The sequence below is a fragment of the Eurypyga helias genome, unplaced genomic scaffold (assembly GCF_000690775.1).
Source record: "Eurypyga helias isolate BGI_N326 unplaced genomic scaffold, ASM69077v1 Scaffold40245, whole genome shotgun sequence".
Lineage (NCBI taxonomy): Eukaryota > Metazoa > Chordata > Aves > Eurypygiformes > Eurypygidae > Eurypyga > Eurypyga helias.
The window spans coordinates 1-14,878 of NW_010254069.1; the positions used below are offsets into that span (position 1 = coordinate 1).

The following is a 14,878-nucleotide window of genomic DNA, read 5'->3' on the forward strand; positions in this document are numbered from 1 at the left end:
GGGGGCACAGCCCTCCTCAGGGCTCCCCCGTGGGCAGCATTCGCCGCGTGTTCTCCCGCTCCCCTCGGCCACGCAGGTTCCCAGCCGCCGCGGACAAGGAAACGCCCGAGAGCCGCTGAGCGGGCGGCACCTGCGCGAGCAGCGGCCTCCGACGCACACCCGTCAGAAGCCAAAGGAGGCTGAGACCCTTACCCTGAAGCTGCTGGAACACAGACGTGAATAGGCACACAGACCGATGTCCTCACGTACACGTGCAACATACGCAGCAGAAGTTAATCAACTATGACTTCAATCATTACTTTATTTTTTTTAACATTAAAAAAATTACAAGGTAACAAGGGCTGGAAAAGCCAAGTAAACCTCATTTCACACACTCACACACTTGCTAAGTCACTGGGTTCAACCGCTTGAAGTGATATTTTCTGATTTTCATCAGGATATTTTATTCAACAATATACACATTAAGAGCCTCATGACAAAGCCAGACACGTTTTTTCCCCAATCTCTATTCCGTGCAACTGAATATGCAAAGATTCCTGTGGAACTTCTGCCTTTCCCCTCAGCTCCACAAGACAGTTTTGTTCATCTGACAGCGGTCTCCCTGGATGTGTCCGCCTGGGGCGTGCCCAGCGTCACGCATCATCCCCCCACGGAGCATTGCACCGTTCCGTTCGCGGGGCCGCAGACAGGAAGGGGATCCCTCGGTAATTTCACCCACCCAATGGTACAAAAACCTGATGAAGCTGGAATCAAGATGCCACGAACAGCTACAGGGAAATGGAGAAGCAGGTCACTGAAAAAAGCAAGGAGAGCTGCTGCGGCCCGTGACCTCTGCAACGCAAGATCCTTCAGCGCGTGAACCGCTTGAGGTGGGACACATCCGCAGTGCTGCCGGCAAAGCGAAAGCAAGAACAGGACAATTTTAAGGCAAGTCCCAGAACAGGGAGCTATTTACTTTCTAGGCACGATTTCAAGCTATGCATCGAGGCTCCTGCTTTGTCTTTCATACTGTCAGTAATTTCTACAACAGAGTAACGATGATCCAAAAAAGAGTCTAAATGTAATTTTTAAAGAATCCACTTTTAGCTGAATTCCATTACTTGCAGCTTCTATGTCATTGCTTCCAGATTCATAAACACTTCTCAGCACTGCTGTCGTTTGTCAGGCCCACTTAAAGCAGTTCTAGATCTATATTGCTCTAATTCCTCCAAAGTAGTTTTGGTTGGAAAGCGGTTAAATACAAAATAGTTACTTCTATTGCAAATCTTTCTAGGTTTAAGATCTGCTGCCCTTGAGAAAGAGGCAATCTCCCTCACTCCTCTGTGTCTTGGTTCAGGGGTTTATTGACAGCTTTCCTTCCGTGAAAAGTCTGTACCATAAAAAAAAAAAAGGGGCAGAGCAAGACCTTAAAGAGACAAGTTTTCAGTCAATTAACCGCAACCTGCAGTACATTCATTTTAATCTCACACAGAAGGACGCAGTCACTGGTCCCGCTTACCCCTGCCCCGAGGACTAGATACGATCCCCAAACACCTACCTTCAAGTTCCTCTAGAATCGATGCCTTAAGAACTGGAGACGCATATCCGAGGGCAGAATACGGCCCTCGGCCGTTACTCAGAAGTGGTGTTTGCTGAAGATCTACAGCTGACCTAAATGCCCTACGGGATTCATACTGGCAAAGACAAGACATGCCTCCGGGAGCCTGGGAAGACATCTGGCAGGGGTGTAACAGTGCTTGTGACGTGTTGGGCTGTTGTGTGCACCAGTCCTTTGCATCGCTTGCATACGAGGAATGTGTGTCTGAAGTGGGACATGGGAGTACAGCTCTGTCTGCCAGGACAAGCTGAAACAGAAACTAAACAGAACAAACCACTATTCCCTGAAAACTGGATTTAGAAGGCTAGGTCTCATACGAGATCAACTTTCACCATAATGCTCCTCCTTATGATTGACAACTGCACCTAAGTATATACTTCTTATAAAAACACACAGGTAATTCCCCAAACATTCATCAAATAAAAAGGGTTTAACAAAAAGGGATTAATTAATCTCATAAAATAAATTACAGTAGCATGACATTTGGCTTCTTTAGTGTGACCACGTGCTTTTCCGTTGTTATCTTGCTGTCAAGACCATTACAGATCCAGTTGGCGTCTCTGACGGTTAATGAGATGTCTGTGACGATAAACATATAAAACTCTGCTTGCTACAAGCAAATGTCTGATATCAGTTTCACCTGGTCACAGATTAGATGTGTCAGCCTTCTCTGGCCCCAAATAAATATTATATAGTACTCTTGCAGTTCCAGCGTAATGAGCCTCAAACAGAAAACTCGGGTCCTCCTTTCTTCGCTCTCAGCAGAAGTCGCCTGATTCGAAATCCTGCAAAAGGATTAATCCACAGGAGTGAAGGCTGGCCCCCAAAAACGGATTTCATTCCTTCCCAACGCAGTCTCCGCTCCCACGTTGGCTTTTCGCTCTTCAGCCTTTCGATCTCCTGTATACAAACAGAGTGACACACTGTGAAGTCCAAAATTCAGTCAGTCTAGGAGCAGTTATCAAACCTGACGACTATTTGCATTCTTTTAACGTAAGCTAATGAGCTGACTCGTTTCTTATTGTTATTTATTCAGTAAGGAAGAAATAGGAACAGCTGACTGAGCCCTGCACGTGCAGGGCAGAAGGCTTAGCACATGCAACAGGTGCGAGAAGTTTAGTCTGTCACTACCCTCCTGAAACTAAGAGACAAAATGACCAGGAAAGCTGATGTTCAAGGCGAGGACGTGCACACAAGATACCTACACTGAGTAAACAACTTGTAGTGTAATGAAACCAGACAATAAGGTTCCACGGCGGCGCTGGTACTGCCATTCGTGAAGCCGGGCTTATTCCCCCAAACGCATTATTTTGACAATCAGCTTTTGTACTTCCCACTAAGGAAGGCTGGATAATTACCAGCGGTTTCTCACTCTTCAGCACAGTGCACTTTTTAACAGCCTCACATGAGAAGATTCTGAACAGCCACAAGACTCAACTCTTACGTTTCCAGTCAATTATCCACCATAAAGCAGCCTCAGCACTGCAGATCGAAGGGCAAGGCAGCCAAACGTCCGAACTACGGTTACACTCTACTGACGTTTGCCAAAGGGAAGCGTCAGGGGTTGACACAAGATCGCCAGCTGAAGTGCAAACCTGAGAACAGCGTAATTTCTCACAAAACGCTCAGGAGTTTGCGGCCGTTGAGAATCACAGAAGTCTAAACCGTGCAATCTTTGTAATCGAAAACCTAATCAGAAAAGCAAATAATGCAAGAGCTTCCATCAGAGAGCAACCCCCAAAAGACTACGTCAACCCTTACAACCGTAGAAAATAAAAATGAGGAGTTATTTCAGATCTGGGGTTTTCCCCAAAATAAGAGCCTCGCCTGATGCAAATAAACCGACATCTGGTGGCATCTTCCCAGAACAGCTGTTACCGTATACACAAGCAGAGGCCTTTACCGTTTCATCGTTGCATATCGAGTGGATTTGGGTGCCAAACATGACTGCAGTGAAAGTGAGAAACAGAAAACCCTCAAGGCACAAGAAGATCATCAGGATCACAGTTACAGGTGGGGAGAAGTCACTGCATTCTGTGAAAACAACAAATGTAGTTATAAGAAAAATGGTTAAACATCTATAGAGCAGGCTGATACCAAGACATTCCTCTCTGCGCTAAAACCTAAACACCTGACACCTGAAACAACATTTCGCACTTATAACAAACTTCCAATTTCTAGCACCGCAGCAGCTTTATTTGCTGCCGAAGGGGATAAAGAATTTTAAGGAAGTAACACTTTTTGATATCCCCGAAATACTGAGGCACAATTGCAGTTATGCAGCATCGTGTGCTTTGTAGGAGGCGAAATAATATACAGCAGTGCTAAATGTTCACTGTGAGGAAAGGGAGTGAGAATGCCTCGACAGCCACAGCTCACACAGTGAATGACTGAAGGAAGAGACAGATGGGTAAACAGGTAGGAAGCATTTTCGGGATGTCACTTTAAAAAAAGGTCGAAGCCCTGCAGTATTTCATACAGGGGACTGAAGTAGGTGGAATGCTATCACCTCCCCAAAATATCTGCTACAGTCCAACAGCGAAAGTGAAGTATTTGCTTACCAGTCCACTGCCCTCGGACACAGGAGAAAAACTGAAACCCACACAGTATGAGCGCGTGAGCTGAGATCAGGGCTATATACATCTGGAAATAAGAGAGAGCGATTAGTTTTGACTGCTGCCAGACGTTCCTTTCGGCCAGCCTTCACCTCTGCATGCTGAATATATTTCCCTATCTAGATTTTTGATTCAACATAATGATGTAAAAACAAACTGTAATTAAGTTTGAATCTAAAAATGTGGGCAACAACGGAAGTTTAAGGACTAGCTCCCTAAATCACAGTACCGTTTCACTAATCGTTACTACATAAACCAGAGCAAAATTAACATAGTTTAAAATAACAGCACATTACAAGATTAAAATGAGTAGAAACATCTCCCTGCTTGCATAGAAGGAAAAAAAAACCCAGCACCACATACCAATTGTGCCCTTAAGCCATTACTGACTACTAAGCACAACCAAAATGGTTATAATCAAGGTACATTCACACTGTGATCAAGCTGCTTTTGATTTTCGCTTACCGTAAACAGAACAAAAAATCGCTGATTTTTCTCCCCAACGCAATTATTCACCCACGGACAGTGGTGATCCATCTTTCGAATACATCGTTTGCAAATACTAACGGAAAGGGAAACAGATTTTTGTTAAGGAACAATACTTCACATTTTACTGTGGAAACAAGGGCATCCGGTGGTCGTGAGATGATGTGCTGAAGTGTACTTTCTTGAAAACCTGCAGTGTTTCATTTACTCGTTTACAGCTCAGCTTTTGCTTGTTATAAAACCATGTGGGTAAGACACTCTTCACATAAGAAAAACGGGATTAGTAAGAGAATCCTTGAACATCCAAGCACATAATCAAGCGAACCCGGTAACTTGTTTTGGACACTCATGGCACTGAACGAGCAAAGCTCCAGTTCCTTCTTCATTCAGTATTAAAAAACCCAACTTCCTTTCCGGAGAAGCTTTTTTTAATCTAAAGTAATTATTTCAAGTTTACAGACTTTCAAGTTGTAAATTTACTTTGTGAGTCAGAAAAAAAAAAAGGAGAAATTCACATCCTCACAAGAGAAACCATCACTCCTGAGGTGTCAACTGGCCATACAACTCTAAATGTACACCAGCAAAATCTTAACTGAAAGAACAATGTCACACCTCGCTTCCTCAACATAAAACAAAAATATCGGAACCATAAGCAGCACACATTGTTTGCCTACTTGTAAATGAACACTTTATCATTGCTGTTCTTGCTAGTTCTGCAAGCAATTACTTCGTTTCTGCCCAGTTTTGGGTCAAGGTTATTTCCAGAAAGAAAAGTTAAATATTTCAGAAAGTCCATTTTACAGCTGCGAGGACATACAGCACGAAAAAGGGCTTATTTCTCTTCTGTTTGGGTCCATCTGCAGCAAAACATGAACAGTTACACCCAAGAAACAGCAGAGTTGCAACATGTGATGAAGTTCTTCCGTAAATAATGCCTCTATTTCATCTTCCGAGCTCTGTACTTCAGACAGCCACACGCTCGAAGCGTTTCAGATTTTCCTGCAGAACGCCCAAAACATTAAGCATTTTCCTGTCAGCAGTTACAGAGCCAAATAAGCCTAAAAACGGCAGGCACTGCTCTTCACAGACTTTCAGGTTCCTAACGCATGCTTATTTACGTCCGGTATCTGTGAGTGAAGTAAAGCGGCGTGACTGCCACTAGCGTGAACAAGGGGGTGTGTTCGTGGGAAACCAATGCTCTGAGGTGTAAAATAATTAAGTCATCAACATATGCTTGCTTAATAAGGTAAAAGACAATTCATGCTCTGATGCAAACCACTTAAAATACTGCCAGTTACACCTGAAAATCCCGATGTCATGCCTAAACACGCAACCATTCGGAGGTGCAGAAGAAGCAGGTACCATTCAAGAGCAGAGATTTTTCCTTTCACAGCCTGCTGCCTCTAAGTTCAGCCTTCCATTAAAATTCCCGAGCTCTGTGGGAAGGTTAGCCAACTCCAGTCACCACAACCATGCAAGCCTCCCAGTGCAAGACAGAATACACACTGTCACCCTAAAAAGAGTATTAATGTGAAGCACTGGGTAAAATCACATCCAGACTCACACAAGCCAACGCTGGAGGATGTGAGGTGGGCAGGACACACTTTTGCTCATTCAGTATTTCTCACCAGCCCACGCAGAGCTCTCCAAGACATCAGATGTCTGGAACCCTGCCTTCATTTCTAAACTCACACCACGATTCAACGAACACTTCCAGCCAACAAACTCGCTGCAATGCTGAAAACAGTGGGTTTGCCTTCTTCCTACCTCCACCACTTGTATTCTACTCCTTCCTTTGCCCGAGCACCGTTCATGCAGCAGGAGTCTGGGGATGTCACTCCATTACCTGCAATCTGGGTCATTTCCCTGCGTATGAACACTCACACATTGTACACAGGGAAGTAGTAATATGGTAGTGAGAACAAGCAGCTGTGGACAAGGGAAGGTCCTCTCCAGCTTGGCTCTGCTGCTGAATGCACTCAGGACACTGCAGGTGCAATTGCAGTTTGGAATGCCAAAGGTAACATTTGGGAAGACACAGCCAATGGCTTTAAAGAAACTGGTCTGGATAACAGAAAGTCACAGGCAGACTGATGCAAACATCTCAGTGACCTCACGCTGGATAACAGGTTCCCCCACACAAACACAGGCCAAAAATAAGGACAGCTGCACTCCAGTGAAAATAAATTAGCATTCACCCAGAATAAGCCTCTTCCTTGTGCTGAAAATGTTAACTGCTTACTAAAATCTGTTTAATGTATTTTCACCTGTAAATAAAAGGTTTCTTGTTCTTTTTCCCATTACTAATGTGTATTATGAAACTTTTTCTTCCTCAAAAGAACTTCTGCTGCAGTGTTGCACAACAATTTTCATAACTACATCATAAGAGCCTCTTCTGTTAATAATTTACTACGCCAAACATGCACTGTGGCTTTGAGTGTAACTATTTCCCAACAGCAACCAACTTCAATTTCCATTTTTAAGTCTCTTCTATCAGCAAATTCCCACTTTGACTTCTTGGGACTAGACCATCCTTTCAATGTCCTTGGAACAGGTTTGTAAGCCAATAAAATGTTGGCAGTATAATCAAACCAACCCTTGATTCTATTCAGTACACTTCTGCAGAGTTAAATCTATGGCATAGAATCAGATTCTGGTAGCTGGCTTCCAACCCATTTACCTTCCTATGCAGTAGGTGTTCAACATTCAAGAAATCACAAAACAAATCCTTTGGTTTACCTGCAAAAAGTTAAAGGCAACTACTAGGAGCACATATTTTATGAGTAACAGAAACAAAGACAATTAAACGTATCTCCCACTGCCGAGAAAAACATGACAGCAGGCTTACAAAAGGATGAAACAAGCTTTCAGACTCTGACTTTCAGATGTTCTGTGAAGTCAGTTATGCACAGTGCATTAAAATCCATCCTCTGCCCTTATGTGGAACATCACGGCGCATTTTCCCAAGGCAAAGAAAAGTAAAACCACTCACAAGACGTCAAGCCATGTGCCTGAACCTAGGACTGGTTCCCTGGTGAGTGAATGGCCCAGATGTGTGACTGCAGGGCACACAGCTGCAGCGACTCCAGGCTCCCCAGTGCTCCAGCTTCTTTACTCCTATCTCAAGTTTAACATAAGATGCCTTCATTTAGGGCTACCTCCAAATTTGTAAATCCTATCAGGACCAAATCCGTGGGAAACACTTTACAAAGATACCTGCAAAGTCTCTGGAAGAGGCAGCCTAAATCCGAGATGAGATGATCAGCAAGATCCAACCTACACTCAGCAGAGACTCTTGGGTGTCCCTTCACCACACCCCATGAACACAGTGCCAGGACAGACTGCACAAAGCTGGTTTGGATCCCCAGAGACTCACCACTTCTATTCTGGCCCAAGGAAGCAGCTGCACTGCTTCCACCCGCGGGCCTGTGGGGCAACCGGCAGAGCTGCGTTCATCTACGCTTGACCAGAGCTACCAACGCCCGGCAGAAACCTCACTGCACGCGTGGGCAGGGCTGGTATCTGCACCCATGCAAAGCTACCCTACGACAGATAAACTGAAGGTAATTCTGTACTTGACTAATTATACGTGAAACCTTTCCCTTCACACTCCAGACGCAAAAACCCACTCACATCTGAGGGAAGAACAAGATTTCAGTGCCACGGCAGAGTACGTACAATGACAATACCTGCTCAGCCATAACTTTCACACAGGCAAGTGACAAACACTGAGGCATTTAATTTAGAAACCTCAAATTTACAGAATTGTTTGAGAGTCCCGACAAGAAGACTTCACTCTGCTCTTTTGACGGGCACTAACTCAGAGACTTATATTTAACACACCGCACAATGCAATACACAGCACTCCTCACACCTAGCCAGAGCCGCCAGGAACATTTGCATATTTATGTAAGTCTTAATTATGCAGGCAGATCTATTTTCAACTCTCACACAATAAACACTGTGAATGCATATCCACAGTGCCTGAAAACTTAAAAGGCTGAGGTTTAATTAAAACTGCATACATTTACTATCTCTTCCATAGCACGTTAGAGTCAAATTACATCATTTCTGTCCTTCTTAAAATGAATTTTCAATAAGCAGAAGTGCATTGAACTAATCACACATACAACTGTGGGAAAATAAGCTGCCCATTCAAAAGCAAACGATGCGCTACGAAGACAAGAAGGCACAAACTGAAGTCATCCTTTAAAGCTAATCTGTATTTTTTTAATTTAAGACTGCAGGAGTCATTTCTTAAATCAGCTTCTCTCAGAAACTTTCTTGAGATTCTTCCCTTTGCCCTGCATAGGGCACGATAATTAGGACGATGTGCAGGAAAAAAATATTCACAGATGAAAAAGTATTTAAGACACCACAGTATGATTATTTTTTAAAATTCGTCTCTTGCTTCTTTCCCCTCATCCACATCCATTTTTGGCCACAGTAGATTGTGTTTATAAAATACTCCACAATGTATGAATCTGAAAGTTCACTGGGTACCAAAACAAATTTGGGGGGGAAAAAAATTAACCCATAACTGTCAGGAACATTATTCCAAGACTCAGTAGGCTTTGAAGAAAGCGACAGCATACCTGCAATGGTGTGCACGTTCAGGTTTGATACTACAGCACTTCGGACATTTGTAAATCACTTCTCCTGGTTTCAGTTGCAAATTATCCATGTATTCTTTAGTGGCATTTCCTTTGGGTACAGCCCCCTGAAATAATTTCAGTTAAAGGAGAGAAAGTTTCTTAAATGGCATGAGAGAGTTTAAAAATACGTTTTATAGACTTCATACCAGTAATCTCAGGGTAATTGCTGAAATAAGTTCATTTACTCAAAGCATGAAGCCAGAATAATTTCCAAATGAATAAATTACCTCTGCTTGACCTCCAATTCAGTTTCATTTCAGCAAGACTCCTCTGTCACCAAGTATTAGCATAATTCTGATAGAATCTGCTCTCACCAACATATATAAAATGAAGAGAAGGACATCTTCATAGAATGGTTTGGGTTGGAAGGGCCCTTAAAGATCATCCAGCCCCCCCCCCTGCCATGGGCAGGGACACCTTCCACTAGGCCAAGTTGCTCCAAGCCTCATCCAGCCTGCCCTTGAACACTGCCAGGGATGGGGCATCCACAGCTTCTCTGGACAACCTGTGCCAGTGCATCTCCACTCTCTCCAGGAAGAACTGCCTGATATCCAATCTAAACCTCCCCACTGTGAATTTAAACCCGTTACCCCTTGTCTTGTCGCTACAGGCCCTTGTAAAAAGTCTCCTCCCAGCTTCCCTGTAGCCCCCTTCAGGTACTGGAAGGTGCCATAAGGTCTCCCTGGAGCCTTCTCTTCTCCCGGCTGAACACTCCCCATTCTCTCAGCCTGTCCCCATAGCAGAGGTGCTCCAGCCCTCGGAGCATCTTCGTGGCCTCCTCTGGACTCGCTCCAAGTGGCCAATATCCTTCTGATGTTGAGGGCTCCACAGCTGGACGCAGCACTCCAATGTATCTGCATTCACATGCAGATACAAGCACTACAGCTGCAATGTTTGCTGAGAAGTTACCCCGAACCAGCACTTTTAAGACATGCTTTCTTACAGCGGCGTATGTTAATTGTTTTGACGTTCGATTCCTAGGCCAACCTATCCACAAACGTTAAATCAACAACAACTCCGGGAAAGATGTTATTTCAACACTCTGAATCCAAGACTTAGCCACCCGCCCTGTGTATGCAAGTTTTTTGAGAACAGTCATCCTCTCTTTCTTTATACTTCAGCTTTCAGCTTGGACACTGCCAGCATGAACCACCAGTGGCTTCTTTATCCTACACTTAGCATCCCGCTGCTGCTTTCTGCTACTGTGAAAGCTTGCGTAGCTACATGGTAAACAGCTGAAGGAACTGATCCAGAAGAAAAATAACCCATCGGGAAGGGAAATTATGTTTTAGTGATTAGTTCTCTGAGCTGTCCACCACAGAGCTGCATTAGCAGCTGTTCCAACACTAGGAGGAAGATAATAAATGGACAGGAATAGAAAGCAGGATTACTTCTTCCAGTAACTATTAATCTAGAGCCTTGCAAGATCAGAATCTAACTGTGGATTAGTAAGAAGAAAATAATGGGAGGGTACCGCTGTCACCTTGCTTATTCATGGAGCTAAAGCTTAGCTGTGACAAGAAGTGACTGAAACAAACCGCATGTCAAATGCAATGGCCTTTCTGTACTAGCTCCTCCAAGTCAGCACTGACTTCCCACAGGGATAGCCTTCTCCAGGTTGGCTTACATCACCTGCAACATTCTGTAATTGCTCCTCATTCAGAAAAAGCCCGCTGGAAACACCACCACTTTGTACAGACACCTTAAGGATGTTCTGGGGACAGAACTAAGAAACCAGCAGGCACTTCAGATTCAATTACAAAACACCTCTCCGCTTAGGCAGAAAGTTTTTGTTGCCTATTGCCTGGAACAACAATCTTGTGTTTGCACTGCCTGAAACAGAGCCCAAGCTCTGTCCCAGATGAACTCTTTGGCGGAGCGGTGCCTCCAACCTGAGCCAGCTGGCCTTTGCAGGATGCCAACTGAGGGAGAGTTTCTTCAGCACCCATGCTGCAGTGTGTTTTTTGCAATATGAATGTTCTCACTGACATCTACTCTGGTGGAGACACGGTGAATTATCTCAGAGAGAACTCCTAAAGCATAAATTTATCTCGTTCCAGGTAAATTTATGCTTATAAAACACATACCACATTCACCTCTTTTGTCGTTAAGGACAATAACTTCAGGCCATGCTTTTAGCATTTTGCTGATAAAAGTATGTTCTATTTCAAAGACCTCTTTCACACTCTCAGATAGTCACCAATTCCTTTCAATGAAAAATCTATTTTTATAGTTATGAGTAAACTTAATTCACATATGTTTTGAGATAGTTTATTCCTTTTTTCCTCCAATCTTCATTTCTATCACACAGCCATGTCCTTCATTCTGGGAGACAGCAGGAACGGAGTGAAGGAAAAAAGGTACCGATTCACCTCACTTTCTATCACGTTTTATCCATAAAGAACAACATAGGTCAAGAAAGACAGGCAGTTTTACTGGGACATATTTTTAAGCAATCTGTCCTTAGACCAGTAACTTTCCTAGCTGCCACAGTCCACAGAAGTCATAACATTTCATCACTGGGTGTGGGCTTGGAAGTAAATCAAAGAACTAGAAAACCATTAACTACAACACACTGATGGTTTTTTTGAACACCCCCATAACTTCTATATATGCTGTCATCGTCTCAAAAGCCTGGAGAAACACAGATGTTTTTCCCCCTCAACTCTCTCCCCCTAGATTTATTCCCTGAAAGGAGTACTAGATTTTAGTACAAAATAAACAATTTCATCTCTTGAACTGAAGCGTAAGAGTCTTAAGAAATGAGTACTTTCAAGACCTCTTATACCTACACTGTTCCAATGTGGGTTCAACTTCAATCTCCTTTCCCACTGACTCCAAATACCTAAACCAATAATGCCTGAATCACGTAGGACAACAGTTCTTAACTTATTGCCAAGATGTGACTGAGGATTTTCAGCCTGTCTACCTCCAAAAGTTCTTTCATGGGCCAGAAATGGAAGATACATTTCAAATGATACAACAGGATGAAGCTACAGCTTCTTATGAAGTTTTGAAAATACATCTGACAAAAAAAAGTAAGAAAAATTAGGACAGAAAAGATTAAGGCTTTATTAGCAGCTTCAGAACCTGGGTTAATATTTAACAAATAAACTGTATTTCTCGTGAGCCTACCTCTCCCTTCTAAATTAATTTTACACTGTCTGCTCCTCAAGTAAAAAATTATTTACAGTTTCATTAACAGAACAACAGGAAAAGTACAGATACCATCCCTCCAGGCTGGGGGTTTTGAATCTATCACTACTTTTCCTAGCAGAAAACAACCAATATCACTTCTCCCCAGTTTCTCTGCAGATGATGAGCTACATGAGAGAACAATCCAAGGTCAAGGAACGATCGCATACTTACTGGATCAGTTAGCATAGTTCTCAGGTGCGATGACAAAGCTAGTACTGCCAAGCAGTTAAAGAGAACACCGTTGATCACAGAGTACCAAAAGTCTTTGGAAGGCAGCAACATGACAAAAGTCACTACGAAGTCTGCATAGACAACCAGAAGCCACGTCATTATAGCACAGACCATACCACAGCCATCTCTGATGAACCAAACCCTCTCTGCCATGTCGGCCTCTGAGGAAGAGGAGTCGTAGCTGTCATTTTCAGCAAGAAGCGGGTGGTGCTCAACATCACGGAATCTGTGCCCTGATGACTGCATGGTTTTCTGGCCTTGCCCTGCAGGAAGCAAAGATACCATTGTTATGCACGAGGAAACCGGAAATAGGGCGGCTTTCTTTTTTATTTCTGCAAGATAAAACATATCCAAGTTCAAAACAGATTACAGAGATTTGTTTTGATCAAAACCTGAACAATTCTCTGACTCTATAAAGACAAATAATTTCTGCAATCAGAAGATACTAATTTACAAAGTTGCATCAATAATTTTCTTAGCCATTTACTGAGTTTTATCATCACATAACTTTTTTTTTTTTTTACCATGCAACTATGCTTGACTAAGGGATTTTAGAATGGTTTCATTTCTATCTTGCTTTGTCTGTAAACCATTCCTCCCCTTTTGTTAAAAATGCAGCCTCTTTCTTTTATCTCAAAATAAAACAGCAAAGTCTTCATTAAATTACAGCTCATGTCTGTGAGAAAACAACAGATTATGGCACCAGACTGTTGACTTTTCATACGGGTCCAGCAACTCAGGGAAGAGCAGAAGGAAAAAACAGAATGGAAATAAAGCTGGTTTAGTACATTGCTCACAACAAAAAACAGAGCACGCTTGAAAGCAGCTAAATTTGTTGACAAAAGTGCTATTGTGTTGGAAAAGAAACCAAACCTGTTACAAAGATCTATTGGATAACTTTCAAAACAGTCTCAGATCAGAACAAACTTAAGTGAAACAAATCAGCATGGCAACAGATTACACAAACCAGATTTTGAAAGAACACATTAATTAATTTAATGTAATGAAAACTCTTTTAGGGCTTTGTTGTTGTTCCAATATGGAACAAAAACAAGACTTGAAACCATAATAGTTTTCCTAAAACCAGAATTATTGTCCAGACATTTCTAACAAGCAAAGCTACAGAATGGCAGAACTCAAGTGTTACCAACAAACTAGAGATAAATTAAAGCTTAAACATTATGCATCAAGAATAGCCTGCTACTTTAAAAGTATATTGTGTTCTAAAACTCATATTGATTCATGCTATTAAAGGCCATGTCCAAGATAAACTGGAAAGCATTATATTGATTGATGTCACCCAGAAGGTTCTGGTTTTCCCCCTTATTAATGGAAGCCTATATACGACTGCTAGAAATTATGGTACTTCAGTTTACATCCCAAGACCTTGCATGTAGGATCACACTGATAGTCTAAAATGGTCAAAGTGACCATTTACCAGGTAGACTTGTATTTGAGTTAGTTTTCAGGTGACGCTGTGTATTTTTAAACCCTTTCAAAACCTCTCAGTCCTATCTACCAGGAATCAGTTCAGATAAACACATTCTACCCAGTAAATCTTTCTGATCCTTAAGTTATAATGCTAGAACGAGGCAGAAATAATCCAAGAGACCAGAAATGAACACAAGTATATGCAGATCGCAGTGTAGAGATCCCAGAGCAAGTTAAAATAGCTAGCTGAGATATTCATAGGAGACAACTTAGGCGTGGGCTACATTCTCCGGTTGTGAAACAGAAAAAACTGTAACACAGCGCTGGCACTTGGATCTAGTTGCTAGCAATGCAATATCACAATTTCTAGTAGTTACATTGTGTTTCCTATCCATACACTGAGGTTTGTCTTGTTTGTTTGTGGGGTTTTTGTTTGGGTTTTTGTTGTTGGTTGGTTTGTTTGGGTTTGTGGGGTTTTTCTTAGGCAAACTTCACCTCTCTTACCAGCACGCAGCTATTATACCATGGATTAAGGTAGCCACATACAAGAAAAATATCTTAGAAAAGAAGAAAATTCATCTCCCTTAAAAGCAATACAAACTTAACACGGATAAGTAAAGGCCGTATCTTTGGGTCTACTCGCAGTTATTCTAATCTTTCTAACT

At 42.6% G+C, this 14,878-nt stretch overlaps 1 protein-coding gene across 1 annotated transcript; it reads right to left on the reverse strand.

Moving 5' to 3' along the window:
- Nucleotides 1-1,975: 1,975 nt before the first annotated feature.
- ZDHHC7 (zinc finger, DHHC-type containing 7) lies at nucleotides 1,976-13,035 on the reverse strand. Its single transcript, XM_010152883.1, has 6 exons — nucleotides 12,723-13,035; nucleotides 9,294-9,418; nucleotides 4,678-4,774; nucleotides 4,159-4,240; nucleotides 3,501-3,631; nucleotides 1,976-2,497 (listed from the first exon to the last, which is right to left on the reverse strand). Exons 1-6 carry the CDS (start codon nucleotides 13,026-13,028, stop codon nucleotides 2,321-2,323), a joined length of 918 nt encoding a protein of 305 aa, XP_010151185.1. The 5' UTR covers nucleotides 13,029-13,035; the 3' UTR covers nucleotides 1,976-2,320.
- Nucleotides 13,036-14,878: the final 1,843 nt, after the last annotated feature.